General features: G+C 41.9%; 1 protein-coding gene across 4 annotated transcripts in view; it reads right to left on the bottom strand.

Annotated features, from left to right (window-relative positions):
* The window catches only part of rttn (rotatin), a 336,287-nt gene that overhangs the window by 200,507 nt on the left and 108,265 nt on the right, over positions 1–27,515 (bottom strand). For all 4 annotated transcript variants that reach the window (XM_068032345.1, XM_068032341.1, XM_068032344.1 and 1 more), the window contains exons 25-29: positions 26,227–26,466; positions 21,866–22,010; positions 16,660–16,814; positions 14,412–14,631; positions 13,242–13,370 (exon numbers count right to left, since the gene is read on the bottom strand). In XM_068032345.1, the coding sequence (XP_067888446.1) occupies positions 13,242–13,370; positions 14,412–14,631; positions 16,660–16,814; positions 21,866–22,010; positions 26,227–26,466 (889 nt within the window). The remainder of the gene's footprint in view (positions 1–13,241; positions 13,371–14,411; positions 14,632–16,659; positions 16,815–21,865; positions 22,011–26,226; positions 26,467–27,515) is intronic.

The raw sequence follows: 27,515 nt of genomic DNA, 5'->3' as shown, positions 1-27,515 counted from the left end.
CCACCATCAACATCCTAGGAGTTACCATTGACCAGAAACTGACCTGGAGTAGCCAGATAAATACCGTGTCTACAAGAGCAGGTCTGAGGCTAGGAATCCTGCGGTGAGAAACTCGCCTCCTGACTCCCCAAAGCTTGTCCACCATCTACAAGGCACAGGTCAAGAGTGTGAAGGAAGACTCTGCACTTGCCTGGATGAATGCAGCGCCAACAACACTCAAGAAGCTCAACATCATCCAGGACAAAGCAGCCCACTTGATTGGCACCCCATCCACAAACATTCACTCCCTCCACCACCAGTGGCAGCAGTCTGTACCACATATAAGATGCACTGCAGAAACACACCAAGGCTCCTTAGACAGCACCTTCCAAACCCACGACCTCTACCAACCAGAAGGACAAGGGCAGTAAATGCATAGGAACACCACCACCTGCAAGTTCCCCTCCAAGTCACAGACCATCCTGACTTGGAACTATATCATCGTTCCTTTACTGTTGCTGGATCAAAATCCCGCAACTCCCTTCCTAACAGCACTGTGGGTGTACCTAACTCAATTGGACTGCAGCGGTTCAAGAAGGGAACTCACCACCACCTTCTCAAGGGCAATTAGGGATGGGCAATAAATGCTAGCCTCGCCAGCGACATCCACATCCCATGAATGAATGAAACCTGAACTAAATTTTTAAAAAACAAATAAAAAGGTGACTCTATAATCGCAGGTAAAGATGACCACCTGAATTTGCATCACTGTACTTCACATTCCAATGCATTGAGGTGGAGACAGATTGTCTGCACAGACTTATCAAGCACAATGACCTGGGGAATCTGAGTGACCTATCCTGTTCCCATTAGCAAGGCATCAAGACCATCACCTGAATATTAAACTGGTGGAGATGAACCACTCAAACCTAATCACTTCAACAATGGGGCCCTGGTTGAGAAGGGAATTCCTAGACAATCACTGGGTGATGGTCATGTGACAGGCCCACCATCTGCGTGCTTAAGCTGGTGTTTTCTCTGCAGCAACCAGACAAGTAGCTAGCCACTGACCACAGAAGACCCAAGTGGGGTCCCTCTTCCTCTCTCCCCACAATCCATCTTGCAAGCTTCAAACCCTGCCTGCTGACCGTCACCGCTGAGGCATATCCCTGCTGCAGGCAAAGTCTCCTTGAAGGAAATCATCCGCATCGCTGTCTCCACCAAATCAGCCGTCCACATCTTCAAACCATAAGCCTCAGCACCACCGAATTCAGCCTGAAGCCAGCCGAGTCACCAACCTCCACTGACTGTATACCCCTTTTATGTCTCTGGACTCTAATTCGACCAATCTATCCTTCCCCACTCTGCAAGCTTTTTGTGTGTGTGTGTACGTGTATGAGAGAGAGAGAGAAAGTGGAGCTTTTTTTTATATTTTACTTAGATCGGATTATTACAATAAAGCTAAACTCTTTATTTGTTAAACTCAAGAAAACCTGTCCAACTGGCTCTTGTTATGATCACAGTACTGTCAGGCAAGCCCCCCCACCCAAGAATGAGGAAAATTAATTTCGCCACAAACATTGATTTTGGACTGTTGTTGAAGAAAGAACTTGCTTTAAAAAAACAATTGGAGACTTTGGCTGGAGAGAGACATTACCATATCAACTGACAGTACTTCAAATGACAAAGGGGCTATTCCCTGCTCCAATTTAATCCACAATGAGCTTTTGATTACCAGACGTTGAAGGTGGAAAGGCTAGCATTCCAGGTTAACTGCTAAGATGACCTAATACACAAACAGACATGGTCGGACCGGTTTAAGTCACATGACTAACTGTTAGCGTTTTTTGAATTTGAACTTCCAACAAAGAATTTTAAATCAGAAAGCTATTTGCTCCTGGACTGGAAAAGACCTCTCTCCTGTCTGCTCCAATCTTGCTCTCACCAGCTTCGGAATCCATTGAAGACACATGAACCCCAAGAGAGAAAAGTCTCCTACAGTGAACAAGGTTTAAGAAGAATACTGGGCCCCAATGACAAGCAAGACTACCTACAATCAAGGACCCTACAGCGAGCTCGAAGTGCAGTTAAAAACAAACCCTCTTCAGAGATTGCCTCAAGCCTCTCCATTTTTATTTTTCTTCTCTTTTCTGTTTGCATATGCATATCGCGTATGCATGCTAGCGTGGGGCGCGGCTTGTATCCATCGGCGTTAACTGAATTAGCGTTTAAGTTTAATGAATTTCACTTTTCTTCTCTAAACCCAAGAAAACCTGGTTGTGCTAATTTCTTTGCCTTATAAGTGGAAAGTGGTGAACAAGGATTCATCAAAGGGGGAACTCAAAACACAGTGTGTTTAAAATTAAACTCTGTTACAATAAGACCAGGCGAAGACAGTAAAAGACTCCTTGACACCTTTCTCACCTGTTCGTAACAGCACGTAAACAGTTAAACATTCACTAAAATGGCAAGTATGTCTACTGGAAAAAGTAGTAAACCTGTTGTGGTCAAACAAGAAGCGGGAAAAAAGAGGGGAGCCATTCAATCCCTCCTCACCTGATCGTAGCAATAGTGAGAGAGGAAGTATTAAGGTGTATAGCATCTCTGAAAGTGTTAATTTACCAGGCCCAGATGAAATGTTTCCCAGGCTGCGAGAGAAGCAAGGGAGGAAACAGTAGAGACTCTGACCATCATTTTCCAATCTTCTCTGGCTACAGGGATGGCTCCAGAGGACTGGAGGACAGCCAACATTGTATGATTGTTTAAAAAGGAAGAAAGTGATGTTCCAAATAATTACTGGCCAGTCAGCCTAACCTTGGTGGTGAGAAAATTATTGGAAAAAATTTTGAGGTACAGTATAAATCGCTGTTTAGAAAAGCACAAATTAATCAAGGACAGTCAGCATAGATTTGTTTAGGGAAGGTCAAGTCTGACTAACAATTGAACTTTGAGGAGGTAACAAAATGGTAGCGTATTTCAAGTAGCATACATGGATTTTAGTAAGGTTTTCTAACCAGGTTCTGCTAGCAGACTGGTAAGAAAAGTAAAAGTCCATGGGATCCAAAGGGGCAGTGGAAAGTTGGATTCAAAATTGGCTCAGTGGCAGGAATGGTCAATGGGTGTTTTGTGACAAAGGCTGTTTCCAGTGGGGTTCCACAGGGCTCAGTACTAGATACCGTGCTTTTCCTGATATACATCAATGATTTTGACTTAAATGTAGGGGGTATGTTTAAGAAGTTTGGAGACACTGCAAAAATTCGTCATGTAGCTGATCGTGAGGGAGAAAACTGGAGACTGCAGGAAGATATCAGTGGACTGGTCAGGTGAGCAGGAAACCTTCAAATGAATTCAAACAAGAGAACTGTGAGGTAATGCATTTGTGGAGGGCAAACAATAACTGGCAGGATGCTGTGAAGTGTTGAGGAACAAAGGGATATTGGAGTATATGTCCATAGATCTCTGAAGGTAGCAGGACAAGTACATAGATGGTTAAGAAGGCATACAGGATACTTCCCTTTATTAGCCGAGGCATAGAATATAAGAGCAGGGAAGTGAAGTTAGAACAATCGAAAACACTAGTTAGGCCACAGCTAGAGTATTGCATACAGTTCTGGTCACCATATTACAGGAAAGATATGATCACACTAGAGAGGGTAGAGAGGAAATTTACAAAGATGTTGCCAAGAATGGAGAACCTTAGCTACAAGGGAAGATTGGATAGGATGAGGTTATTTTCTCTGGAACAGAGGAGGCTGAGGGGTAATATAACTGAGGTGTATAAAATTATGGAGGGGCCGAGATAGAGTGGATAGAAAGGACCTACTTCCCTTTGCAGAGAAAGCAATACCAAGGGGCATAGATTTAAAGTAACTGACAGAATGATTAGAGGGGATTTGAGGAGAATTTTTTTTTAAACCTAGGTGTAAAGGTTTAGAACTCTTTGCCTGAAAGCATGGTCGATGCAAAAACCCTAGATGCATTAAAAACATTCTTGGCACGCATTTTAAGTGCTGTAACCTACAGGGCTATGGGCCAAGAGCTAGAAAGTGGGATTAGGCTGTTGTGCAACTTTTTGACTAGCACAGATTCAATAGGCTGAATGGTCTCCTCCTGTGCTGTAAATTTTCTATGCTTCTATTTCCAGCAATGCCTTCTCTTTCAAGCATTGCACATTCAACTCTAGAGCTCCCGAAAGATTTATCTTCAACTCTTGTCCACTTCATAATGCCCCTCGGTGACATCATCTTCAAAGATGGGATTTGCTTCCTCAGTTATGCTGATGAGGCACAGTCTACCACTCCTCCACTTCACTGGACATTGTCACGGATAAACATTTCCTTCAACTGAACACTGGACTACAGCATCAATTTCTGCCCACACCATTAACTCTGCTTCCTTTCCATTGCTTCCATCCCTCTCCTTAATGACTTGCTAGAGTTAAGTCAGGTCATGCAAAACCTGTCGACACATGCTTGAGTTTGAACCCCACATTCTCTCCATCATCGACTCCTTACTTTCACGGTGCCTGCCTCTATGTCAATTCACCCCCCTGCAACTGAAACATTTATGCACTCTCATATAAACTCTAGACTTGACCTCCCTCCATAAACTCCAACATGTTCAAAGCACAGTTGTCATTCCATGCTCTGCCATCATCTGACCCATCATCCATCATCATTGCTAATATACTTTGGCTCCCTATTTCCCAACATATTGAATTTAAACTCCTTGTCTTCATCTTCAAATTACTGTGGCCTCATCCTACTTTGCAACTTCCTCCAGCCTTACATCCCTTCCAACACACTCTAGTCTTCTGAGCATTTCCACCCACCTCTTTCACTCACCAATGGCAGTAGATCCTCAGCTGCCTTGACTCTACTGTCTGTAGTTCCCTCTCTAAACCTCTTATATTTGTTCATGCAGTGTAAGCGATCCTGGTGAGTCTGCAATAATTGCATATCTCCAGTGAGGTGATGGGCTTCCTTTTTGAACTAGCGTTGTCATTGTGGCGATCATGCTTCCCTCAATTGTGTTAGATAGGGTATTCTAGGGTTTTGACCCAGTGATAATGAAGGAATGGCAATATATATCGAAATCCAAATGGAGGTGCAACTTTGAGGAGAATTTGGAAGTGATGGTGTTCTTATGATATTACTTCTCTTGTTCTTGGTAGTAAAGACTACAGGATACGATGCTGTTAAAGCAAGCTTGGCAAGATAACAGTGCATCCTATAGACAGTACAGACTATAAGCACAGCACACTGATGGTGAAAGAATGGCTGTCGAGTTCAGCAACAGGGCTTCAAACTGCTTTCCCCTAGATGGTGGCAAGCTTCTGGTTGTTTCAGTTGCACCCACAAAGACGAGTGGTGAGCATTCCATAAGACTCCTGCCTTGAGACTTGTACAGTGCAGAGATTTTGAGTGATCAAGCATTAAGGTAGATAAGTCCCCAGGGCCTGATGGGATCTACCCCAGAATACTGAGGGAGGCAAGGGAAGAAATTGCTGGGGCCTTGACAGAAATCTTTGCATCCTCATTGGCTACAGGTGAGGTCCCAGAGGACTGGAGAATAGCCAATGTTGTTCCTTTGTTTAAGAAGGGTAGCAAGGATAATCCAGGAAATTACAGGCCGGTGAGCCTTACGTCAGTGGTAGGGAAATTATTAGAGAGGATTCTTCGGGACAGGATTTACTCCCATTTGGAAACAAATTGACTTATTAGCGAGAGGCAGCATGGTTTTGTGTCTCACTAATTTGATTGAGTTTTTTGAGGAAGTGACGAAGATGATTGATGAAGGAAGGGCAGTGGATGTTATCTATATGGACTTCAGTAAAGCCTTTGACAAGGTCCCTCATGGCAGACTGATACAAAAGGTGAAGTCACATGGGATCAGAGGGGAGCTGGCAAGATGGATACAGAACTGGCTCGGTCAGAGAAGACAGAGGGTAGCAGTGGAAGGGTGCTTTTCTGAATGGAGGGATGTGACTAGTGGTGTTCCGCAGGGATCAGTGCTGGGACCTTTGCTGTTTGTAGTACATATAAATGATTTGGAGGAAAATGTAGCTGGTCTGATTAGTAAGTTTGCGGACAACACAAAGGTTGGTGGAGTTGCGGATAGTGATGAGGATTGTCAGAGGATACAGCAGGATATAGATCGGTTGGAGACTTGGGCGGAGAAATGGCAGATGGAGTTTAATCTGGACAAATGTGAGGTAATGCATTTTGGAAGATCTAATGCAGGTGGGAAGTATACAGTAAATGGCAGAACCCTTAGGAGTATTGACAGGCAGAGAGATCTGGGCGTACAGGTCCACAGGTCACTGAAAGTGGCAACGCAGGTGGATAAGGTAGTCAGAAGGCATACGGCATGCTTGCCTTCATCGGTCGGGGCAGAGAGTATAAAAATTGGCAAGTCATGCTGCAGCTGTACAGAACTTTAGTTAGGCCACACTTAGAATACTGCGTGCAATTCTGGTCGCCACACTACCAGAAGGACGTGGAGGCTTTGGAGAGAGTACAGAAGAGGTTTACCAGGATGTTGCCTGGTCTGGAGGGCATTAGCTATGAGGAGAGGTTGGATAAACTTGGATTGTTTTCACTGGAACGACGGAGGTGGAGGGGCGACATGATAGAGGTTTACAAAGTTATAAGCGGCATGGACAGAGTGGATAGTCAGAAGCTTTTTCCCAGGGTGGAAGAGTCAGTTACTAGGGGACATAGGTTTAAGGTGAGAGGGGCAAAGTTTAGAGGGGATGTGCGAGGCAAGTTCTTTACACAGAGGGTGGTGAGTGCCTGGAACTTGCTGCCGGGGGAGGTGGTGGAAGCAGGTACCATAGAGACGTTTAAGAGGCATCTTGACAAATACATGAATAGGATGGGAATAGAGGGATATGGACCACGGAAGTGCAGAAGGTTTTAGTTTAGGCAGGCATCAAGCTTAGCGCAGGCTTGGAGGGCCGAATGGTCTGTTCCTGTGCTGTACTGTTCTTTGTTCAAGGGGTAGGCCACTTATTGCAAAATATCCAGTTTTTCTCTGCCCTTGCTGCCAGGGTATTTATATGCTGGTCCAATTAAGCGTCGTCAACGATGAGCTCCAAGATGTTGATTATGGAGAAATTCGGCAATAGTGGTGCCATTAAAGGTCAGGGGGTGATGGTTGGGGTTTTTCTTGCTGAAAATGTACATTACCTGGTATTTCTTGGGCATGAATATTACCTACCACTTGTCAGCTAAGCATGGATGTTGTCTAAGTCCTGCTGTCAGCCAGCAATGGTTGCTTTATTACCTCTGCTTCTTTCCCTCCCTTTGAAAGGATTCTTAAAATCAATTCAATATATTTCTGAAAGACTTCTGAAGGGATGCATAGATTAGAATACCGACCTATCGCCTCTGGGATTATAGTTTGAACTATTGATAGCAAATAAATCTCTTCAGAAAAACTGAAATAGCCCTTTTAACATGAAAAGATAGTCTATAGGAAGAAACCTTTTTAAAAAAAAAAGACATTTTAAGCAGAACTATGTGATCTTTCCCCTTCTTGCACTATAGCAGGATGCTCCCAAGCTGAAACTTAGTTCTTTTTGACTGGCCTCGATATTATTTTTCCTACAAAAGGTAGGCTGGTTGAGGAGGGAGGTCAACATGTGACACATGCAAATACATTGGGAAGTGTGCATTTTCCTCTCCCTTATTACAATCCTCCCTCTCTTGGGCCAGTGGCACATCACACATGCCTCTCTGCAGGAGAGGTACTTGGAGGAAATCAGTGACATCTTGGAAACCCACATCAAACCTATATTTGCTCATATTTGGATGTTGGTAGGTGTGTTAACATTCTGAGTTTACAAGGTTGCTGTCTGGACCTGCAAGGACTCATTTATGTCCCATGTCTGAACTTTCACAGAGGCAGCCAGTCTCTCATTAGAAGACTCCATCTTCAAAACGCTCTGCAACATCACTTCACAAATGTTTGAGCTGTGCTCCTCCATCCTCTGACATTATGAAGCATATGCCTGGCAGGACTGTCAGTACCTAGCACAGTGACCGCTGAACCTCCAAAATTCTCCTTTTCGTTGATAGATCCTGGGTCCAGCAACTTTACCCAGCTGAGCAGAGCTTAGAGAAGACAGTGCCCTCCGACCTGCACTCTCCACAGCTGCGTCTGCTCATGCTCACCTGTGCTCCGCGGTTCACAAGGTGACATCCATCTAACTGTTTAATAGGACCTAATGCTCGCATCTGCACTGGCGCCTGCAACTCATGCCCTGTTACAGCACACCCTCAGCAGGACTGAGCTCCTGTGAGGAGTCTTGGTCCTCTCTGGGCAGGGCCTCTTGTTCTTAACCTAATAGCCCTGGAGGAGAGAAGAAAAGGATATAAATTAGTTATGGAACTCTACAAATATTGAAAGGCACATGATTAAAGTGAACATATTTGATAAAGAGAAGTCAACTGAAGGTGACCTTGGCTTGTAGGCGATGTGGGCCAGAGAAATTAATGACGTCACCTTGCTCCAATGCACCACCAATCTCGCCATCTCTGATGCTCAGGGAGACAGGTATGTCACTAATCTCCAAAGCTTCCTCCTCTGCTGGGTAAAACTTCACAATCTGTTGCAGTCAACCTCCGGTTGTCATCCACTGCTTGGCACTCTGCGCACTTCTCCTGCAAGGGTAGCATGACAGATCTATGAATGGCTGAGGCACGTGTGCCTCCGATTGGTGGAGTACACTCGATGAGGGTGACAATCGGGGCAGCTGTCTCACAAGTGGCGCTGGCATGCACTTGAGAAATATGTTGAAAGTGCCATTTGAGGACATATGCTGAATATCGAGGTGTTATCAGATTACATGAGAATTGGGACGATTGGCAGTGGTGGATAAAGGAAGGGGGAGACGAGAATGTGCATTTAAATGAGCAATAGGTAGTGTTGAAAATGCGTGGGTGTGAAGAGTACTGTGAAAGGAGTATGCGTGACATGACATGACAGAGTGAGGGGGTGCAGTACAGAATGTAGGTACAGCTGACTCTTTTTCAATCAGCCTGACTTGGTCAGGTCATTGAAATACTTCTTGTTCTGGATCCTGGTCCTCATGATCAAACACCTGCTGATTATTTCCCGTGTCAGCTCCATCCATGCCTTCTTAGTCGTTGCAACAGATTTCTTTCTCCCATTGCTGGGAAAGAGAGTCTCCCTCCTAGTTCTTACTGCACCCTGCAGAACATCCAGCGATGCCTTGTTGAACATGACAGACATCTCCCTCAGTTTAGTCCTTCAAATAACTCACCATCAATCTCCAGATGTTCTCCTTCATTCCATCTGTGATCGGAACATTTAAATGGTCACGGTGAAACTGCGTCATGGGGGCTCATCACGTGGATTGGAGATTTGAAACCCAGAAGTAAAATGATAATGAGACATCCCTGTTGAAATCTGTCATTCCTAGCCGTCACTTGGTGTTGCTTTATTTAACAATTATCGGCAGCCCCCTGGCCCCACCCCCCACATTAATATTGGGGACATTATTTCAGCTTAAGATAGTTAATATAGAAAGTTCTTTACAGGAAGATACATTTTAAATGATATTGCATAGTTTAAGTCAAAAAAGGTCTGTTTTAAATTAAATTTTATTTAGACTAATAATATGAAAAAGCATTCAGTAAGAGTTAAGCACACTTAACAATTTACTACAGAGAAAATCAAAGCAGGTAAAATAAGCCATGGAAATAAATTATTCTGCAAAAATGCATTCAGGCCCAAAAATATGGGTGAGGAGAAAAAGGAGGCATTGAAGAGCAATGCTAGGAAATCTGCCAAGGCTTTTGACCTGATAGAAAAAATAGCACTTCACATGACAACACTGTTGAAAACTTTTGTCTCAATACAAGGGCCTGCATTTGGTAATGTGAAACAATCATAACCGGAATTCAGCATCTTTGGTCAAAAGTTCAGCAATTCTTGAGGTTAGTATTCACATTAGTGATAGCATCATACATCCCATAAATGAATATTTTTAGTTGACAAGTTACTGTTTCTATCCATACACCAGCTTGTTCATATTTCCGAAGAAAAATCAGCTTTTTCCATTAGTATTGGAGATTTCCAGTGTGAACCAGAATGGTTGGAGGGTGGGATTGCATCTTGTCAGAATCAAATATCAATTTGCCTCACTATTGTTTACACTCAAATGTGATACAGCAAATTTTTTAAAAGCACTTATGCTTCTTAAAATTGCAGTTACACATGTGTTAGTCCCCAAAGAAGTTATAATTAATGAAGCAGTTTTTCTACAAAAGGGAGATTTTTATGTCTCTGTTGAAATTTTTTTTGACAAGAGGTACCCTATAAAGTTCCACTGAATCCAGGCAATGACTTAATTTTCATACTTAAAATATCCTTCACCTTTCCTGGGTAAATTATTTTTGGTTTCAAGGACGGAAGAGCACTCAGCCCCAAAATAACTGAAAGTGCACTGAATCAACTGACAAAAACAGTCATGCCCAGACCCCAATAGGAAAATGGAGGGAAAAGTTTGTCTTGACAGTAGTGTCCACGAGGTGAAAATGACACAGCAGCCCATTCTGCACTCTGCTCGATTGTTTATTCCAAAGTGGAAAAGAAAATTGGGTGGCTGTAAAACTGGCAGCTGATTATGTATTACTGATTGTGCATTACTCCCAAGACAAATTTCACCCCTTAAACCTCCTGCCTTCAGCACTTACAGTTCCCTGTCAGTAATTTCTAATTTCACCAGTGCTTTGTGCACTTGTGTTGGCTTTACTTCTTTTCCCTGCAGTGAAGTTGGGTATATCTCTAGCTTACATGATGATGAGACCTATTCCTACTGCTGTTTCAGTATAACTTGAGATGTCACACGGCTGATATTTGAGCAGTCAGCTAATAAGGGCTGTGTCACCTTTATTGGCACTGAAAAGGCTAGCTTTCCAGGATGCCATGATAGCTAGAACATTTTCTATAATAATCTTAAGTGAATCCTACTTTCTGTTTTTATTTTTTGTGTCAATACCTTAGCCATCCCTCATTTTATGCAGCCTTCAAATATATGCTTCTCTTACTGAAGGTAGCTTCCCAATTATAAACAACTTGTAAAGCACTTCACTGGTGCATTATCAAACAAAATTTGACCCTGAACCACATTGAGAGATATTAGGGCAGATGGCCAATAGCTTGGACAAAGGGTTAAGTATTAAGGAGCATCTTAAAAAGAGGAAAGAGAGGTAGAGGGGCAAAGCGGGTTAGGAAGGGAATTCCAAAACTCGAGGCCTTGGCAACCGAATGCCCAGCCATCAATAGTGGAGCAAAGAAAATTGGGGGATGTTCAAGAGGCCAGAATTGGAGGAGCATAGACATCTTGCAGAATTGTAGGATTGGAGGAGATTACAGAGATAGACAGGAATGAGGCCATGGAGGGATATGAAAACAAGGATAAGAATTTGAAAATTGAGTTGTTTGTGCAAAGTGAATTCCCTTCAACACACACATACACTGAAGTCTATTTCCCTGCCCTCAGACAACTGGAGGTAAACCAGATAACAGTATTCTTATTCTCCTTCCCTTAAGCTTTCCCTTTGTATCTTTATATCCATTTTTTTATCAACACACTTTTTTATCCAGGATATGGTTTTCAAAGATAACAGTAGTTACTTATTTACCTCCCTCTTTCCTCATTGCCCCTTGTTTCCCTCTCTCTCTCCTTCATCAGTCCTGATATTATTTCGTATTATTCATTATCTTGACACTTCCTTTTTTAGTTTTGTTACAATGGCTCAACCAGCTGTTAGTTATTATTCTCCATCTTCGGTAACTATCTCAATTCCCTAAATTCTGACCAGCTTGTCAGTTTCATTAGTTAGGTCCAGATGTTTTCCCCCTTCCAGATCTGTGCCCAATTGTATGTTGTTCTGTAATACTTTCACCGTTTGTCAAACTCCAGCCTATTTTATCCGTATCCAGTCAAGAACTATATGCTGTTTCAAGTCTCCCACAGTGCCTTCTGAAAATGTACTTATTGTTGCAGCCTCGAATAACTTCAGATTCTCACAAGGTCTTTCATTCTTCTAACTTCTGCACCTAATTTATCCACTGTAGTTTTAAATTCTTCTAACTGTGCCCATTTAGATACCACTAATTTATCTTCCACACATGAAATTCAATATTAGCCTAAATACCCAAGACACTCATTCTCTGGACCTCAATATCTATCTTCATAATTCCTCATTGCCCTGTTGTATTCATTAGTATTTCTGTTACTTGTAATGTAGAAATAGACTTCCTTTTTTGTAGGCATTTCAACTTTCTTGCTGATTCAATGTCCCTGCGTTCTGTTAAAATGACATACATTCTAAATTTTGTTAATTCCAGTTTTGATGTCTGTTAACTGTTTTTTATTGCGAATGCCCTTTAACTTCACTTTGGCTTCTGAATAACTGAATCAAAGTATTACAATTTTAAAAAAATCAAACTAAATTCATATATACTGTCATTTTTTAAAGCCTGCCACCTGATTAGAACTATAAATTTTGTACGTACTCCAACGTGTAATCTTCATCAATTTGTCCAGTCCCCCCCATCCCCAAAAGTTGTTTTTTCACCATATGCAGGCCTCCCCCACTCAGTCCCTAATAAATTCTAAAAAACTTATTAATTTAGCTATTAACATATTTGCACACCCACCAATTTGAAGTTCTTTAGATTTCCTAACCATGGCAATTTTGACCATTATCCAGTTAGATTGTTCTCCAAAAAGGTTTTTCTGATGTTGTGCTACAATTTTTATTTGTCTATTGTTTTTCACTTGAGTGTCTGCCATATATTTTAAGCAAAACATATTCGCACAATATTTTATTATAATGTAAATTATGATTAGTTAATTGAAGTTAATTAACTTCAATAGAATATTGTGCAAATGGTTAGGACACACTGTCTATTAAGCCACCTCACCATCACACAATCCAAATTCACTGGAAAATTGAAAATATTGAAATGAGTTTGGTGAGTGCATTGTTTATTAAAACATGCATGCTACACAAAGAAATTATGTAAATTACTTATGTTTAAATGTTTAATCTACATCCAGCAGAATACTATGATTCATAGCTTCTATACAGTTCATTGAACTGGATGCACTCTGGAATTACATCAGACCACACACTTGCAATCAAAACATCAGAAAATATGTTTTTTTCTCTAAAAAGGAATCTTGGTGTTCAAACATGCAAGGATCCTGTTGATGTTCCTACCTTATCTTTGGCCTGTGTTATCATCTCATAGGACAGCTGGAGTAAGCAGATAACTGCACTCTTTGTGACTCCTTTACCCATGAAAGACATTGCATTTCCTCCCCATTCCACATAAAAAGATGAAATGACCTGTTAATGATAGAGTTGGTATAGTCAAAAATTTCAAATGAAACAAAGCATTTCAGCAGTGAAAATATTTCCCTTGACTCTTCACAGGTTCAGGCATAGGTCTGGCTCAACCAATATGAGGTGTGAAAAGGCCTGGCTAGCTCTGAAGAAAGGCACTGGTGCAGAAACTATTAGATTGCTTACGAGGGTACAAAGTAGCTCCTTTATTTAATTTCAGCATATTTCTAATTCCCCAAGTATCATTTCAATATTTTCCATTTTCTTATTTTTACGATCAAATGATTATAGTTATTTCTATCCTTCATTTATATCATTTAGGCATTACTGTTATCACTCTCATCGGTTTACTTCTGTTTAATTATGTATTCACAGTTTGATACAACTGAGTAGTCAGCTAGACCATTTCAGAAAGGCAGTTAAAAGTCAACCACGTTGCTGAGAGTCAGGAGCCACACAAAGGCCAGACAGGTGAGATGCCAGATTTCCTTCTCCAAAAGACTTCAATGAACCAGAAGGGATTTTACAACAATCTGATGGTATAGTGGTCACCATTACTGATACTTGCTTTTTATTCCAGATTTATTTAATTAACTGAATTTAAATTCTCCAGCTACTATGGTGGGAACTGAACTCATGTCTGCACATCATTCGTCCAGGTCTCTGTATTACTTGTTCAGTGACATTACCAATGCTAGTCTACCCTATCATATACTAATATGTTTCTGGAGAAATGAAAGTTGAGGAAAATGGTGAGGGTAGGTGGTCATCAACCAAAATAATGCAGACTTTGTGGCCAAAATGGCCTTTTACCCATTCTTTAAATTTCCAATTCTCCTAACCCTCCTCCATATGGATGAAAAATGAACACGTAAAAAAACCACAATAAAAGGTCATCGATCTGAAACGTTAATTCTTTCTTTCTCCACAGATAATGCCTGACCTTCTGAGTCTTGCCAGCATTTTCTGCTTTTATTTCAAATCTTAATTCCATTTAAAATTTAATTCATTTTCATAAATTATACATGATATTTGAATTCATACCTCCAACAGTCCAGTCAAATATTTTGTACAAAGAGAATAGGATTCCACGGTGGCTGAGTTCAAGGTCCAGCCAGGCAGAGCAGTAACGTGGACCATTCCACGCAGTGTCCGCTCTAATGAAGGTAGACCATAGAAATGTGGTGCATCTGTAATTCGCAAACACTGTAGGAGTTTAATCGACAGCTGTGTTCTGAAAGGACCAGCTAACAACAGGCATTTTCTGAAAAGCAGAAACACAATGGAAACTCAGAGGAAGAATTTACTCTAATAGATTAAACATCTTTAGCTAAACAAAAATTACATAATTAAAGAGAGCATAATTATAGGTACAAGTGAATGACTTTCAAATGAAGTTTCAGAAAGGCTTCAGTGCAACCACAAACAACGGGCTGCATTTTATTCTCCCAACACCGTGATCTACTGCGTGGCAGCTCAAGATAAATATGACGGTCGGGCCTCCCAAATCACCTAGTGTGGGTGGTCTCTGCGATGTAGGCAACACGTCAGCTGCCTTCGTGCAGGCGCTGGCACCATTTTTAAAGAGTAGCCAAACCTGCTGCTAAAGTTAAATATTTAAAACCATACCCCACTTAGTATACCGCAATAGAAATGTTGCCCCTTCCCCCTGCCCAAATAACACTTAGAGATAATAGTTGCCGTCTTCCCCCCCAAAAGACTTACAGGCAAGATTTGACCTTTCCCCCCAAAAAACTGTTCAAAGTGCACAAGTCACCCCTTCGCCCCAACCCTACATTATTAATGTACATTTGACCCTGTACACCCCCACCCCCACTACACTGAAAATCCTAAATACTTCCCTTCCCCATCTCAGTGGTGCCAGCTTTCCTTCGAAGGGAAAGAAAAGGCGTGCGAGTGCTGACCACCACTCGGAAGATTCCGTGCAGCAGGCAAGATCGCTGACAATTTTATTTAAATGAATTTATTTTCTTAATTTACATATCCAAAGTCGGGTCTTGTTGCCCAGCGGCAGTGGGGGCTGCCATGGAGCCTCACCGCCGCTGAGAAGACCGAACCTGGCACTCCTAGCATCGGGCTCTGTGGCGGGCTGCTGCCGGTACTATCTTCTGGCACCCCCCCTCCCCCCGCCACGGATCCCGACTTTGGGACATCAACAAAATCCAGCCCAACGTTTCTGCTTGGAAAAATATTACATAATTAGTGTAAACTGTCCTAAGGTGTTTGCATATAAACAAAAATTGGTGCTGTTGACGTAAAGTGAAAAAGGATGCCAATCCAAAGGAGGAGGGATTTGGAAGGGCGACAAAGCTTAGTCAATGCAACAGGTTTCGGGGTGGGGGGGCAGGGGTCTGAAAGGGAGAGAGTTTTAGGGAGGGAATTCCAGAGTACGAGTCCTCAATGGAGAAAAGCAACAGCAGTCAATAATGGAACAAGGGGAGGGGGGACAAACAAGAGAATGAAATCAGAGGAATGGAGAGTTTGAGACAGAGGGTTCTAGCGCTATGGTGTTACAATTAAAATAGCCAGGTGGAGGAGCATGGTACTAGCGGCCAGTCTTTACACACAAGTTTTTATTTACAGAGACACACATTGCAAACATATACCTCCAAACCCAACCAACAGTTTCAGTCTGCTGCTATAAGAGAATCCCCAGTTAATTCCCACCATCTGAATACAGCTAATCATCCAATTAATATACAATTAACATAGAGATAGTTAAAATGATAGGAAGGGTAAAGCCATGAAGGGGTTTAAACTCATGGATGAAAATTTAAAATTTGAGATGTTAGGAAACCAGAGCCAGAATAGGCCAGTGAGGATAGGGAGACACACGGCTAGGACTTGGGATGAACTGGGACATGGGAGGCACATGAAGAAAATACTGCTAGGTTCCAAGTCAATTTAACAATATTTAAGAAAATGTCAAATAATACACAAAATATTTAGGGAACCAGCATTGACACATAACTCAACCTGAATGTTGCAAGTTTGAATCAGTGAAAGTAGGCAAGAAAATCCAAAAGGTTTGCAAGAGCAGCTTGAAATTACATAGGAGTGGCTCATCTTTCCCTCCCTGTTAGAAGTACCGAGTTCGCATTGAGCACTTTCCTGATGACTTTGCTAAAATCGTGAACTCGCTGAGTGAGAAACGGTGCACATCAACTCTCGTCTTAACCTATGTGACAGAACTGTACTGCAATCATGAAAAGAACCCTGTGTAAGAACAGCAGGTGAATGAACAGAAGATATTAGCTTCAACTGTTAGTACCTGTTCGTAACAGACGTGAGGGATCGCAATATTGCATTGAAGAATCCAGTCAGCTCCTTTTGCAGTTTCTGCTTTACAAGCGTTTGAACCTCATCCATTTCACCTTGCACAGGTGATTCAGATTGCACCAACAAATTCATCAGTGGATTAGTTTCCTGCCAGTGAAACACCACATCAATACAATAGCAACTAAAGCGAGTCAAATGCTCCATTTCTTTAAACCTCACCACCTCCCCACCCAAAATCTTACTTCTGCAGCTGATGCACTGCAACAATTCTATGGGTTGTGATTATTACTGAACACTTGAACTGTCCATTCATGTCAGCTATTCTCCCACAACATTGAGGGTTTAAATAATGAACCGCAGCGATAAGGTCACAGAACTTGAAAGAGCAGGTACGCAAGAATGTAAGAAATAGGAGCAGTAGGCCATTCATCCCTTCGAGCCTGCTCCGCTATTCAATGAGATCATGGCTGATCTTCTACTTCAACATCATTTTCCTGCACTATCCCCATATTGCTTGATGCTTTTGATATGTAGAAATCTATCGATCTCAGTCTTGGACATACTCAATGACTGAGCCTCCACATCCCTCTGGGGCAGAGAATTTCAAAGATTCACTACCCTCCGAGTGAAGAAATTCTTCCTCATCTCAGTCCTAAATGGCCTACCCCTTATTCTGAGACTGTGTCCCCTGGTTCTAAATTCCCCAGCCAGGGGAAACATCCTTCCTACATCTACCCTGTCGAGACCTGTAAGAATTTTGTACGTTTGAATGAGGTCAGCTCTCATTCTTCTAAACTCCAGAGAATAAAGGAAGAGGTGGAAGGTTTAAGTATTTATGGATGATTTACAAATTTATCATGTAGCAAGTTTGCCGATGACACGAAGGTTGCTGGAGTTGTGGATAGTGTGGAAGGCTGTTGTAGGTTGCAACGGGACATTGACAGGATGCAGAGCTGGGCTGAGAAGTGGCAGATGGAGTTCAACCTGGAAAAATGTGAAGTGATTCATTTTGGAAGGTCGAATTTGAATGCGGAATACAGGCTTAAAGACAGGATTCTTGGTAGTGTGGAGGAACAGAGGGATCTTGGGGTCCATGTCCATAGATCGCTCAAAGTTGCCACCCAAGTTGATAGGGTTGTTAAGAAGGCATATGGTGTGTTGGCTTTCATTAACAGGAGGATTCAGTTTAAGAGCCGCGAGGTTATGCTGCAGCTCTATAGGGCCCTGGTTCGACCACACTTGGAATATTGTGTTCAGTTCTGGTCTCCTCATTATAGGAAGGATGTGGAAGCTTTAGAGAGGGTGCAGAGGAGATTTACCAGGATGCTGCCTGGACTGGAGAAAGAAGAAAGATTGAGGGAGCTAGGGCTTTTCTCATTGGAGCGAAGAAAGAGGAGAGGTGACTTGATAGAGGGGTACAAGATGATGAGAGGCATAGATAGAGTGGATAGTCAGAGACCTTTTCCCAGGGTGGAAAGGGCCATCACCAGGGGGCATAATTTTAAGGTGATTGGAGGAAGGTTTCGGGGAGATGTCAGAGGTAGGTTCTTTACACAGAGAGTGGTGGGTGCGTGGAATGCGCTGCCAGCGGTGGTAGTAGAAGCAGATACATTAGGGGCATTTAAGCGACTCTTGGATAGGTACATGGATGATAGTAGAATGAAGGGTAGGTAGTTAGTTAGATCTTATAGTAGGTTAAAGGTTCAGCACAACATTGTGGGCCGAAGGGCCTGTACTGTGCTGTACTGTTCTATGTTCTATGTAGATAAGCTTGGGAGGCTGAGAAGACTAATTTCAATCCTGGCAAGCAGACAGGTTTGCATTCACACAGACAAATACCACTGAAATGCAAAATTAGACATTTATTGTCAAAGCACACAAACAAATATGTGTTCCTGTCCATTTTTTCAGCAAATACAGTATTATTCAGTACTTGATCTATTTTCTAGAGAATATGTATGGGTGAAGGCATGTTTGTGGTGTTACCATAAGAGATGCAAGATTTAGATTATCAGAAGTGATCTCTATGCAACAGTGCCTCTTCTGAACATGTATGTAATTCTTCATTGTATGCACGCTAATATGAAAATAGAAAAATAAATAGTTGAGCTTCAAAAAAGAAAGATTTTGCATTACAACCACACAACTAATGTTCATCATATTCTAACCAACAGATGGGTGATGCAAAAATCCATTGAGTACTATACAAATACTATGGATAACTATCACAGCTTTGTAAAACCCTAGTACATTCACTTAGAACACAGTTCTACTTCATTCTCATTATGGAAGGTTTTAGTATTCTCACTAATAATCAGCATGAACATCTAACATCATAAAGCAAACTACGAGATGATTCTGATCTAGGCTGTGCAAGAGTAGCACAGTAACAACTTGTTTTCATTTAGCATCATGTGTGTAAAGAAGTACTCCAAGGCACTTCACAACTAGTTGCAAGGAAATGGACAGTAATATTCTTTCTTTCTTTTGGGCCTCCTTATCTCGAGAGACAATGGATACGTGAAATTCAGATTGATCACGCCAAGGGCTGGATTTTATAGGGACCTTCATATTGGGATCTGTGGCTGGGGGGGGGGGGGCATGAAGATTGCCCCGGATGAAGTCCGCAATGCACCTCAATGCCGGCAGGGCCCGTCCCAATCTTACTGGCGGCGTCAAGGCGTGGCAGCCCCTCCGCCGCTTGGCAACGGGACTGTAATTTAAATATTCAAATAAATTAACTCACCTGCATTAATGAAGTTCCCATCGCCTCCTGAAGTGCCGCCGTGATCTTCATCCCGGCAGCCGGCACTGTCGCGCCTTCGAATCCCTGTCCTGGGAAACGAGGCGCAACACCTGTGGGGAGGTGGGGAGGAGGTAGGTTTCTCAGTGCTGGAGGGGGTGAGCTGGGTCAAACTCTTTGGACTGGTGGGGGCGATGGTGGGAAGGGGTTGAGGTTTAAAGTTATTAAAGGTTGCGGGGGGGGGGGGGGGGTGGCTGGAGGGAGGTCATCGGGATCTGCATAAATTTTTTGGGGGGGGGGGAAATGTAATTTCAAGCTTAACTGCACTTTTCCATATTCTTTGCCTTTAAAAATGCAAATGAACCTAAAGGGATCGAAGCCCTTAAAAAATGGCAGCAGCGCCTGCACAGTGGCATCGGACATCGCTGCCGAGGATAGCTCGCCTGCCCCCCTCCACATCATTGGTGGCGGGGGGGGGGGTGAGGGAACAGTCCGCCCGGGCCATTTAATGAGCCGCCACGTATAAGATCGTGGCGGCTCTGCAAAGTAAAACCTGCATGTGTAGGCCGCCGTCTTTTACGGCCGCCGCTGTACTCGGCGGCGGCAACGTAAAATCCAGCCCCAAGGTTGGTCAAAGAGATATGTTTTGAGAAGATATTTAACAGGTGCGCAGGTAGATAAATGAGTAGGAATATACTAATCGCATCTCAATAATTCATCTCCTGATCTTACAAATTAACTACTTCCAGATAGCTGAATGTAGTTTGAGAAGGTGGAAATGTTTATGATGCCCATTAACTCCTGTTACATAGGAATTACAACACATAAAAGGTTTGTTCAGGCCAACTGATCTACGTTGGTGATCATGCTCCGTATGAGCCTCCTCCCACCTTGTATCATTTAACCGATCAGCTTACCCTTCTATCCTTTTCTCTCTCATGTACTTATCTGGCTGCTCCTTTAAAGACATTTATTTATTTATTTAGAGATACAGCACTGAAACAGGCCCTTCGGCCCACCGAGTCTGTGCCGACCAACAACCACCCATTTATACTAACTCCGCAGTAATCCCATATTCCCTATCACCTACCTACACTAGGGGCAATTTACCTATCAACCTGCAAGTCTTTGGCTGTGGGAGGAAACCGGAGCACCCGGCGAGAACCCACGCGGTCACAGGGAAAACTTGCAAACTCCGCACAGGCAGTACCCAGAATCGAACCCGGGTCCCTGGAGCTGTGAGGCTGCAGTGCTAACCGCTGCGCCACTGTGCCACCCTGTGTTATTTGCCTCAACTATTCCTTGCAGTAGCAAATTCTACATTTTAAGCACTCTCTGGGTAAAGAGGTTTCGCCTGAATTACTGGATTTCTCAGCGACTAACTTATGTTTGCATCCTCTAATTTTGGACTCCCCCATAAGTGGAAACATCTCAATGTCTTTCCTACCAAACCTCTTCATAATGTTGAAGACTTCTAATTAGGTCAGCTCTCAGACTTCTCATTTCTGGAGAAAAAGAGCCCCGGTCTGTTCAGTCTTTCCTGAGAATTATACCTGCTCAGTTCTACCATCCTTGTAAATCTTTTTTGCACCTTCTCCAGAACTTCTTTCTCTTTTTTGTAATATGAAGACCACTATAAGTTGACATAATACTTTGTGAAGATTGTTGTATGCAACTTATATTTATGCATAAGATTTTATTTTTTTCCTTCCAAAGTTGAGTCTGACTGGTTAAACTGATACAAAGTTAGCACCTGAATGGATAATGAGTTGAGGAGACACAATTTAAGCAATTCCTGTGTCATCCTGGGCCTAATGCAAGGATGGCAATGGGAGAGCAGCCTCAATGACATTATGACAAAAAAAAGTGATTTCCAGAACCAAAAAAGATTGACAAGTTTCTACAGCGTGAGAAAAATGCCTAAATGAATATGATGTGTCCAATTTTACCCAATTATTTAAACTCAAATTCAACAAAAATATGAACTGCAGTAGACCTACATTTAAAACAAGACTGAGTTTATTTTCTTAAGGTTTTGTGCTAACATTGGTATTTAATTGACATAAATTACATCTGATGCCCTTGAGCCAATAGCATAGTATCTCATCTTGAGTATTGCTGAAAATAGAGACATATTGTCGAAGCTTTTTGTCTTGCACTGATTAGGACAATTGCAAGAATAACCAATGCAAGGGAAAACAACTTATGCTGCATGAGAAGAGAGTACACTGCATTCTCCATGGCAACGCCTCATCCAGAGTTCACTTGCCAACCAATCAGCACTCTCCTCTCATGCAGTATAAGTTGTTGCTTTCCCTTACACTGGTTATTCTTGCGATTGTCCCGATGAGTGCAAGACGAAAAGCTTCGATAACATGTCTCTATTTTCAGCAATACTAAAGTTTGGTATGTATTCATCCACATTTGCTTGTAGCATTTAACAATATTTCATTACCTGTCTAAGCAGGAGCTCCAAAAACAGATTTAGATGCTTGGTGTCTGTACTATCCCTTTGTGCTACCAATGTTTTGCTCAGGAAAGCTACAACATCAGTCAAGAGTTTCTCATCTTCTACACAAGCTGGAAGAACTTGTAAAAATCTGGAACAGAACAACAACTGGGTAAAATTTCAAACTAATGCAGGTCACTTCACATTCTGAGTGTAACATTTTCATGCATGTGATTTTGTTTTATTTTTGAAATGCTAACTTTTGTTCTAAGTAAATTAAGAAGGTAAAACAAACAGAAAGCTAAATTTGAAAACATATGAAATACAGAGTATAATTCCAGTCCTTAAGAGTGAGAGTTTCAGAAATATAATTATTAATTTATGCACATTGCGAATGCACTCCATGATCTCACAGTCGCATACTTATTTTGCCTGTACTCTTTTGCACTGCACACATCACAATTATGGAAATAAAAGCTCTGTGGAAATAAGTCGTGGGTGCTTTCAGATGTTATGTATATTCACAGGTAATGACTCAGCCTCATTCCTATTCACAAGCTGCTCACAAGCTCACCCTCAGTGCCCTGTTCAACCTTAAACAGAACTTCAAAATCCACATCTGGCCTGTGCCATCCTTTTTGCCACCACAACCACCTATTGCCACCTCCATAACAATATCTGCCTAAATCCCTATGACTGCTGAAACTCTCATTCACACCATCATCACTTCAAAACGTGATGTCCCTAATACGCTCCATAACAGCTGCTTGAGTGCCAACCTACGTAAACATCAAATCATCCAGAACTAGAGTGATTTGCTAGTGCTACTGGAGAGGGTTTAAACTAATTTGACAGGTGTGTGGGAACCAGGAGATATGACAAGAAAGGAACACCAAGATGCACAGAGAATTGGAAGAGTCAGATAGCACGAGAGTAGGAAATGGCAAAGTATTAGGTGGGGTCAGAGTGAGTATTAGACAGTACTCGAGAAGGGATTGGACTGAGAAGGACTACGAGGAATGCAAAGGCAGGATTACAATGCACGTGCGTAAACGCACAAAATGTGGTGAATAAGGCTGATGAGTTACAAGCACAAATAGCAGTATGGGAATATGATGTAGTGGCAATAACTGAAACATGGTTTAAAAATGGCGCGGACTGGGTGCTTAATATACAAGGATATAAGGTGTTCCGAAAAGATAGAAAAGGACAAAAGGGAGGTGGGGTGGCAGTAATGATTAGGGAAGACATTGCAGTGCTGGAAAAAGAGGATGTCCTTGAAGGGGCAAGGACAGAATCCAGTTGGTTAGAGTGAGGTATGATCATGTTACTAGGGATATTCTATAGGCCTCCAAATAGTAAGAGAGATAGAAGAGAAAATTTGCATGGAAATCACAGAGATGTGCAAGAACTATAATGTGGTGATATTAGGGGATTTTAATTAGCCAAATATTGATTGGGATCATTTTAGAGTAAAGGGTAAGGAGGAGGAGGAATTTCTGAAATGTGTTCAGGATCAATATGTTCTCAGCCCAACTAGAAAAGAGGCATAACAAGAAGAAATGCTGGAAATACTCAGCAGGTCTGGCAGCATCTGTGGAGAGAGAAGCAGAGTTAACGTTTCGGGTCAGTGACCCTTCATCAGAACTGAAGAAGGGTCACTGACCTGAAACGTTAACTCTGCTTCTCTCTCCACAGATGCTGCCAGACTTGCTGAGTATTTCCAGCATTTCTTGTTTTTATTTCAGATTTCCAGCATCTGCAGTATTTTGCTTTTAGAAAAGAGGCATTGCTGGATCTGGTGCTGGGAGTTTTTTGTTTGCTACAGTGCAGAAGGAAGCCATTCGGCCCATCGTGTCCACACCGGCTTTCTAAATGAGTAATTCACTTAGTGCCATTCCCCAACTTTTCTCCATTGCCCTGGACATTCTTCCTTTTCATATAACTGTCTAATTCCCTTAAGAATGCTTCAATTGAACCTGCCTCCACCATGTTCTCAGGCAGTGCATTCCAGACCTTAACCATTCGCTGCATGAAAAAGTTTTTCCTCATGTCGCTTTTGCTTCTTTTACCAATTACTTTAAATTTGTGCCCTCTCATTCTCGATCCTTTCACAAGTGGGAACAGTTTCTATTTATTTTTCCCAGACCACTCATGATTTTGAATACCTCTATCAAATCTCCTCTCAGTCTTCTTTTCTCCAAGGAAAACAGTCCAATTTATCTTCATAACTTAAGTTCCTCATCCCTGGAACCATTCTTGTGAAGGAGATGGGCCAAGTGGACCAAATGTCAGTGGGAGAGCACTTGGGTAAGAGCGATCATCGTATCATAAGGTTTAGATTATTAACACAGAAAAGTAAGGAACAAAATAAGGTAGAATGTCTAGATTGGAAAAGGGCTAATTTCAATGCAATGAGAAGGGATCTAGTCAGGATAGAATGGAACCAAAGACTGACAGGAAGAGCTGCATTGGAAAATGGGTTATCTTTAGGGAAGCGATGCTTCAGGTACGGGTTAGAAACATTCCAACATTCCAAAGGTAGGGGAACCAAGCTCTTTGGTTGACGAGGGAGATAAAGATGATGATGAAACAAAAAAAATGAGAGCATGTGATGCATTTCAGGTGAACTCATCAAGTGAGAGCAAGGGCATATACATTAAGTTGAGAGGGGAGGTGAAGAGAAAAAAAAGACTGGCAAAGGGAGAATATGAAAATAGAATGGCAGGCAACAGAAAAGGGAACCGAAAGATTTTCTACCGACATGTAAATAGTAAGCGAACAGCAAGAGGAGGAGTGGGGCCTATTAAGGACAGAGAGGGCAATATATGTTTAGAGGTGCAGGGCAAGGCTAATATACTTAATGAGTGCTTTGTATCAGTGTTCACTAAGGAAATGGAGGCTGACAAAATATCAGTAGGAGCAGAGAAGGTAGAGGCAATCAATAGGATAAAAATTGAGAGGGAGGACATACTAAAAAGGCTAGCGATGCTTATGATAGATAAGTCGCCTGGTTCGGATGGCTTGCATCCCAGGTTTCTAAAGGAAGTGGGGATGGAGATAGTGGAAGGGCTAAGTTAGACAAGGAAAAACTCCTCCCATTAATAAATAGTACAAGGGCTAGGGGACACAGATTGATAGTTTTGGGCAAAAGATGCAGGGGGGACATGAGGAAGCACTTTTTTAGGCAGTGGGTGGTAATGACCTGGAACTTGCTGCCCACAAGGGTGGTGGAAGCAGAGACAATCAATGACTTCAAGAGGAAGTTGGATGACCACCTGAGAGAAATAGACTTGCAGGGCTACAAGTATCGAGTTGGGGAGTGGGACTAACTGCATAGCTCCGTGCAGAGCCAGCATGGACTTGATGGGCTGAATGGTGTCCTTCTGTGCCATAAATGACTACGACTCACTAACTCTACTGGTTGTATTCTACCCATCCTAATCCTGTCCTTGCAAACCTTCATTGGCTTCCCATGCTCCATGGCACTCCAAGTTCCTCAATCTCTTCAAATCTGTCAATGGTCTCACTCCTTGCTATCCCTGCAATCTTCCCAGCACCACATATCAACACTCACTATTGTTTTTCTAACATTGGTTGACTATAATTCCTCCACTCTCTTTATTCCACCTGCACTGGCAGATCCTTTGTCACCAGACCTTTACATTATTTCATCAACTCTTTCTTTGTCTTCAAGAGCTACCTTAAAAACCTATTACTTCAGCAGCATTTCTGATCACCTGAAACTTGTCTCCCGCTTCCTGCTTCCTATATCCTGTAACATTTGTTACATAAAAGGAGCCATATAGTGTAAGTTAAAAGTTCTTTAAATACCTTGTTAGAACTACATTGCAAGTTACAGGACCCAATTATTCGATTGATTTCACCTATTTTGTAATTAAAATTAGAATGGGGCAGAAGGAAACAAAACTAAAAATGACTGGTATGCATTTTCACCAATGCTTGTGTTTAAGAAAATTTTAAATAAACAAAACCCACAAAAATGTACTTCGTTGATTCCTGAAGGTCCAATTTTACTATAAAAACAAATTGTAAGGCTTTCCCAGGCACATTTTTCAGCAATGGCCAAACGAGAGACAACCATTTAGTAACAACCCCTTTCAATAACACTTAAATGCACTCGCTTGCAGAAAACTCAAGCAGTAACTTTGACTGCCTTTATGAAAATGCCATGAAAATGAACCACTTAGACATAAAAAGAGTAGACAGGACTCAATAAAAAATACACTGAATGAACAATAAATGCATGCACATATAACTGTTAATCTTAAATATGGCAAACAAGATTTGGAAACAGGTAGCTACCAACTTTTACAAATGTTATGGTTTTCAGTAATTGTAAATACCTGCCCAGTGCTGTTTGCCATTCAAGGCGATGTAATATAGATATACTACTATCAGTTTCTCGTTTCAGAGCTAGTTTGTCATTCAACAAATACAATCTCATTCTGGTAAGAGCAGAACTGACAACACTGTGAGAAACTGCCTGGGTGATGGAAACGAGACACTCCTGCAGACCATTAGTAACATGGGTTGCTTTAAGCACTACAATGTCAACAGGTGACAACTTCAGGTTTTCTAAAAATCTATAAAAGAAAAACAAAGTTATAAATCAATGCATCAAGAAGTCAGTATGTATACAATCAGATTTTGTAGTTTCAGTATTTAATGTAGAGTGAGACAATACACAGAACAGTTGAGCTGTTTTTGGAAAACAAAATGTCAATTTTAGATGGCAACAATCAAACCATAATAACAGACTAAGGCTATTGGAAACCACAGTTTGATTTTTTATGGGGCATTTTGGATCTGAATTACTATTTTGACTCTAATCCCTGCTGACTTGGCAAAACATGTGCTGATTATTGCAGATCATTCAGGTTTTCTGGTTTTAGAAGCAGTGTGTGTTCTTGTACAAGGCATTGCAATGATGACTCAGGGAAGGTCAGAAAGTAATACTTTGAGCTCCTTTTGTCAGTGGGTAAATACGCCATGTGGTGCAACACTAAACCACACAGACTATCAATGTCCAGGGTTTAAGTTACTGATCTCTACCGAGTCAGTCAATCCTAGTCAGATCCTGCAATTAGCAACAGCCAGATACAGTCCAGGGCTCCCCATCCTGATAGCGGAAGACTGTACATGTAGAAAAGAAAGCAAACAGATTGGGGCTCATTAGTTGGACAGCCCACTGATAATCTTCCCACGTTAGCATAGAAAAAATAGTCGCATAGATAAAAGTTAAATAATCAATAGACCTCAGAATGAGTCACTGCTTTCAAAGAAGCCAAGAGCAAAGAATTGGAGGGGATTAAAAAGAACGAACACCTTTTGGAGCATGAGTGGCTGGGCACTAAGTATGTTAACTCCATGCCAGATGCAGGGGAAATTGTACTAGAGATTAATTTTGATTGTCTTCACATAGCAGCTGAAGCTAGACTTAACTTTTGTAACTGGAGTCAGAAAGGTTCAAGACTCATTTCTGGAAAAAAAAACACACTGCCAAGACTTCAGAGGGCCTTTGCAAACGTTTCTCCGAAGTGTTGCATCCACAGATCTAATCATGTAATTTATAGTGAAAATGAAATTTCCATCAAAATTCACATGCTTTACTTTGCTATAAAGCTATTACTGT

Source organism: Heterodontus francisci, chromosome 5 (assembly GCF_036365525.1).
Source record: "Heterodontus francisci isolate sHetFra1 chromosome 5, sHetFra1.hap1, whole genome shotgun sequence".
NCBI classification, from domain to species: Eukaryota; Metazoa; Chordata; class Chondrichthyes; order Heterodontiformes; family Heterodontidae; genus Heterodontus; species Heterodontus francisci.
Note: the sequence above shows the minus strand (reverse complement) of the source record. Positions and strands in the feature narration are given on the sequence as shown.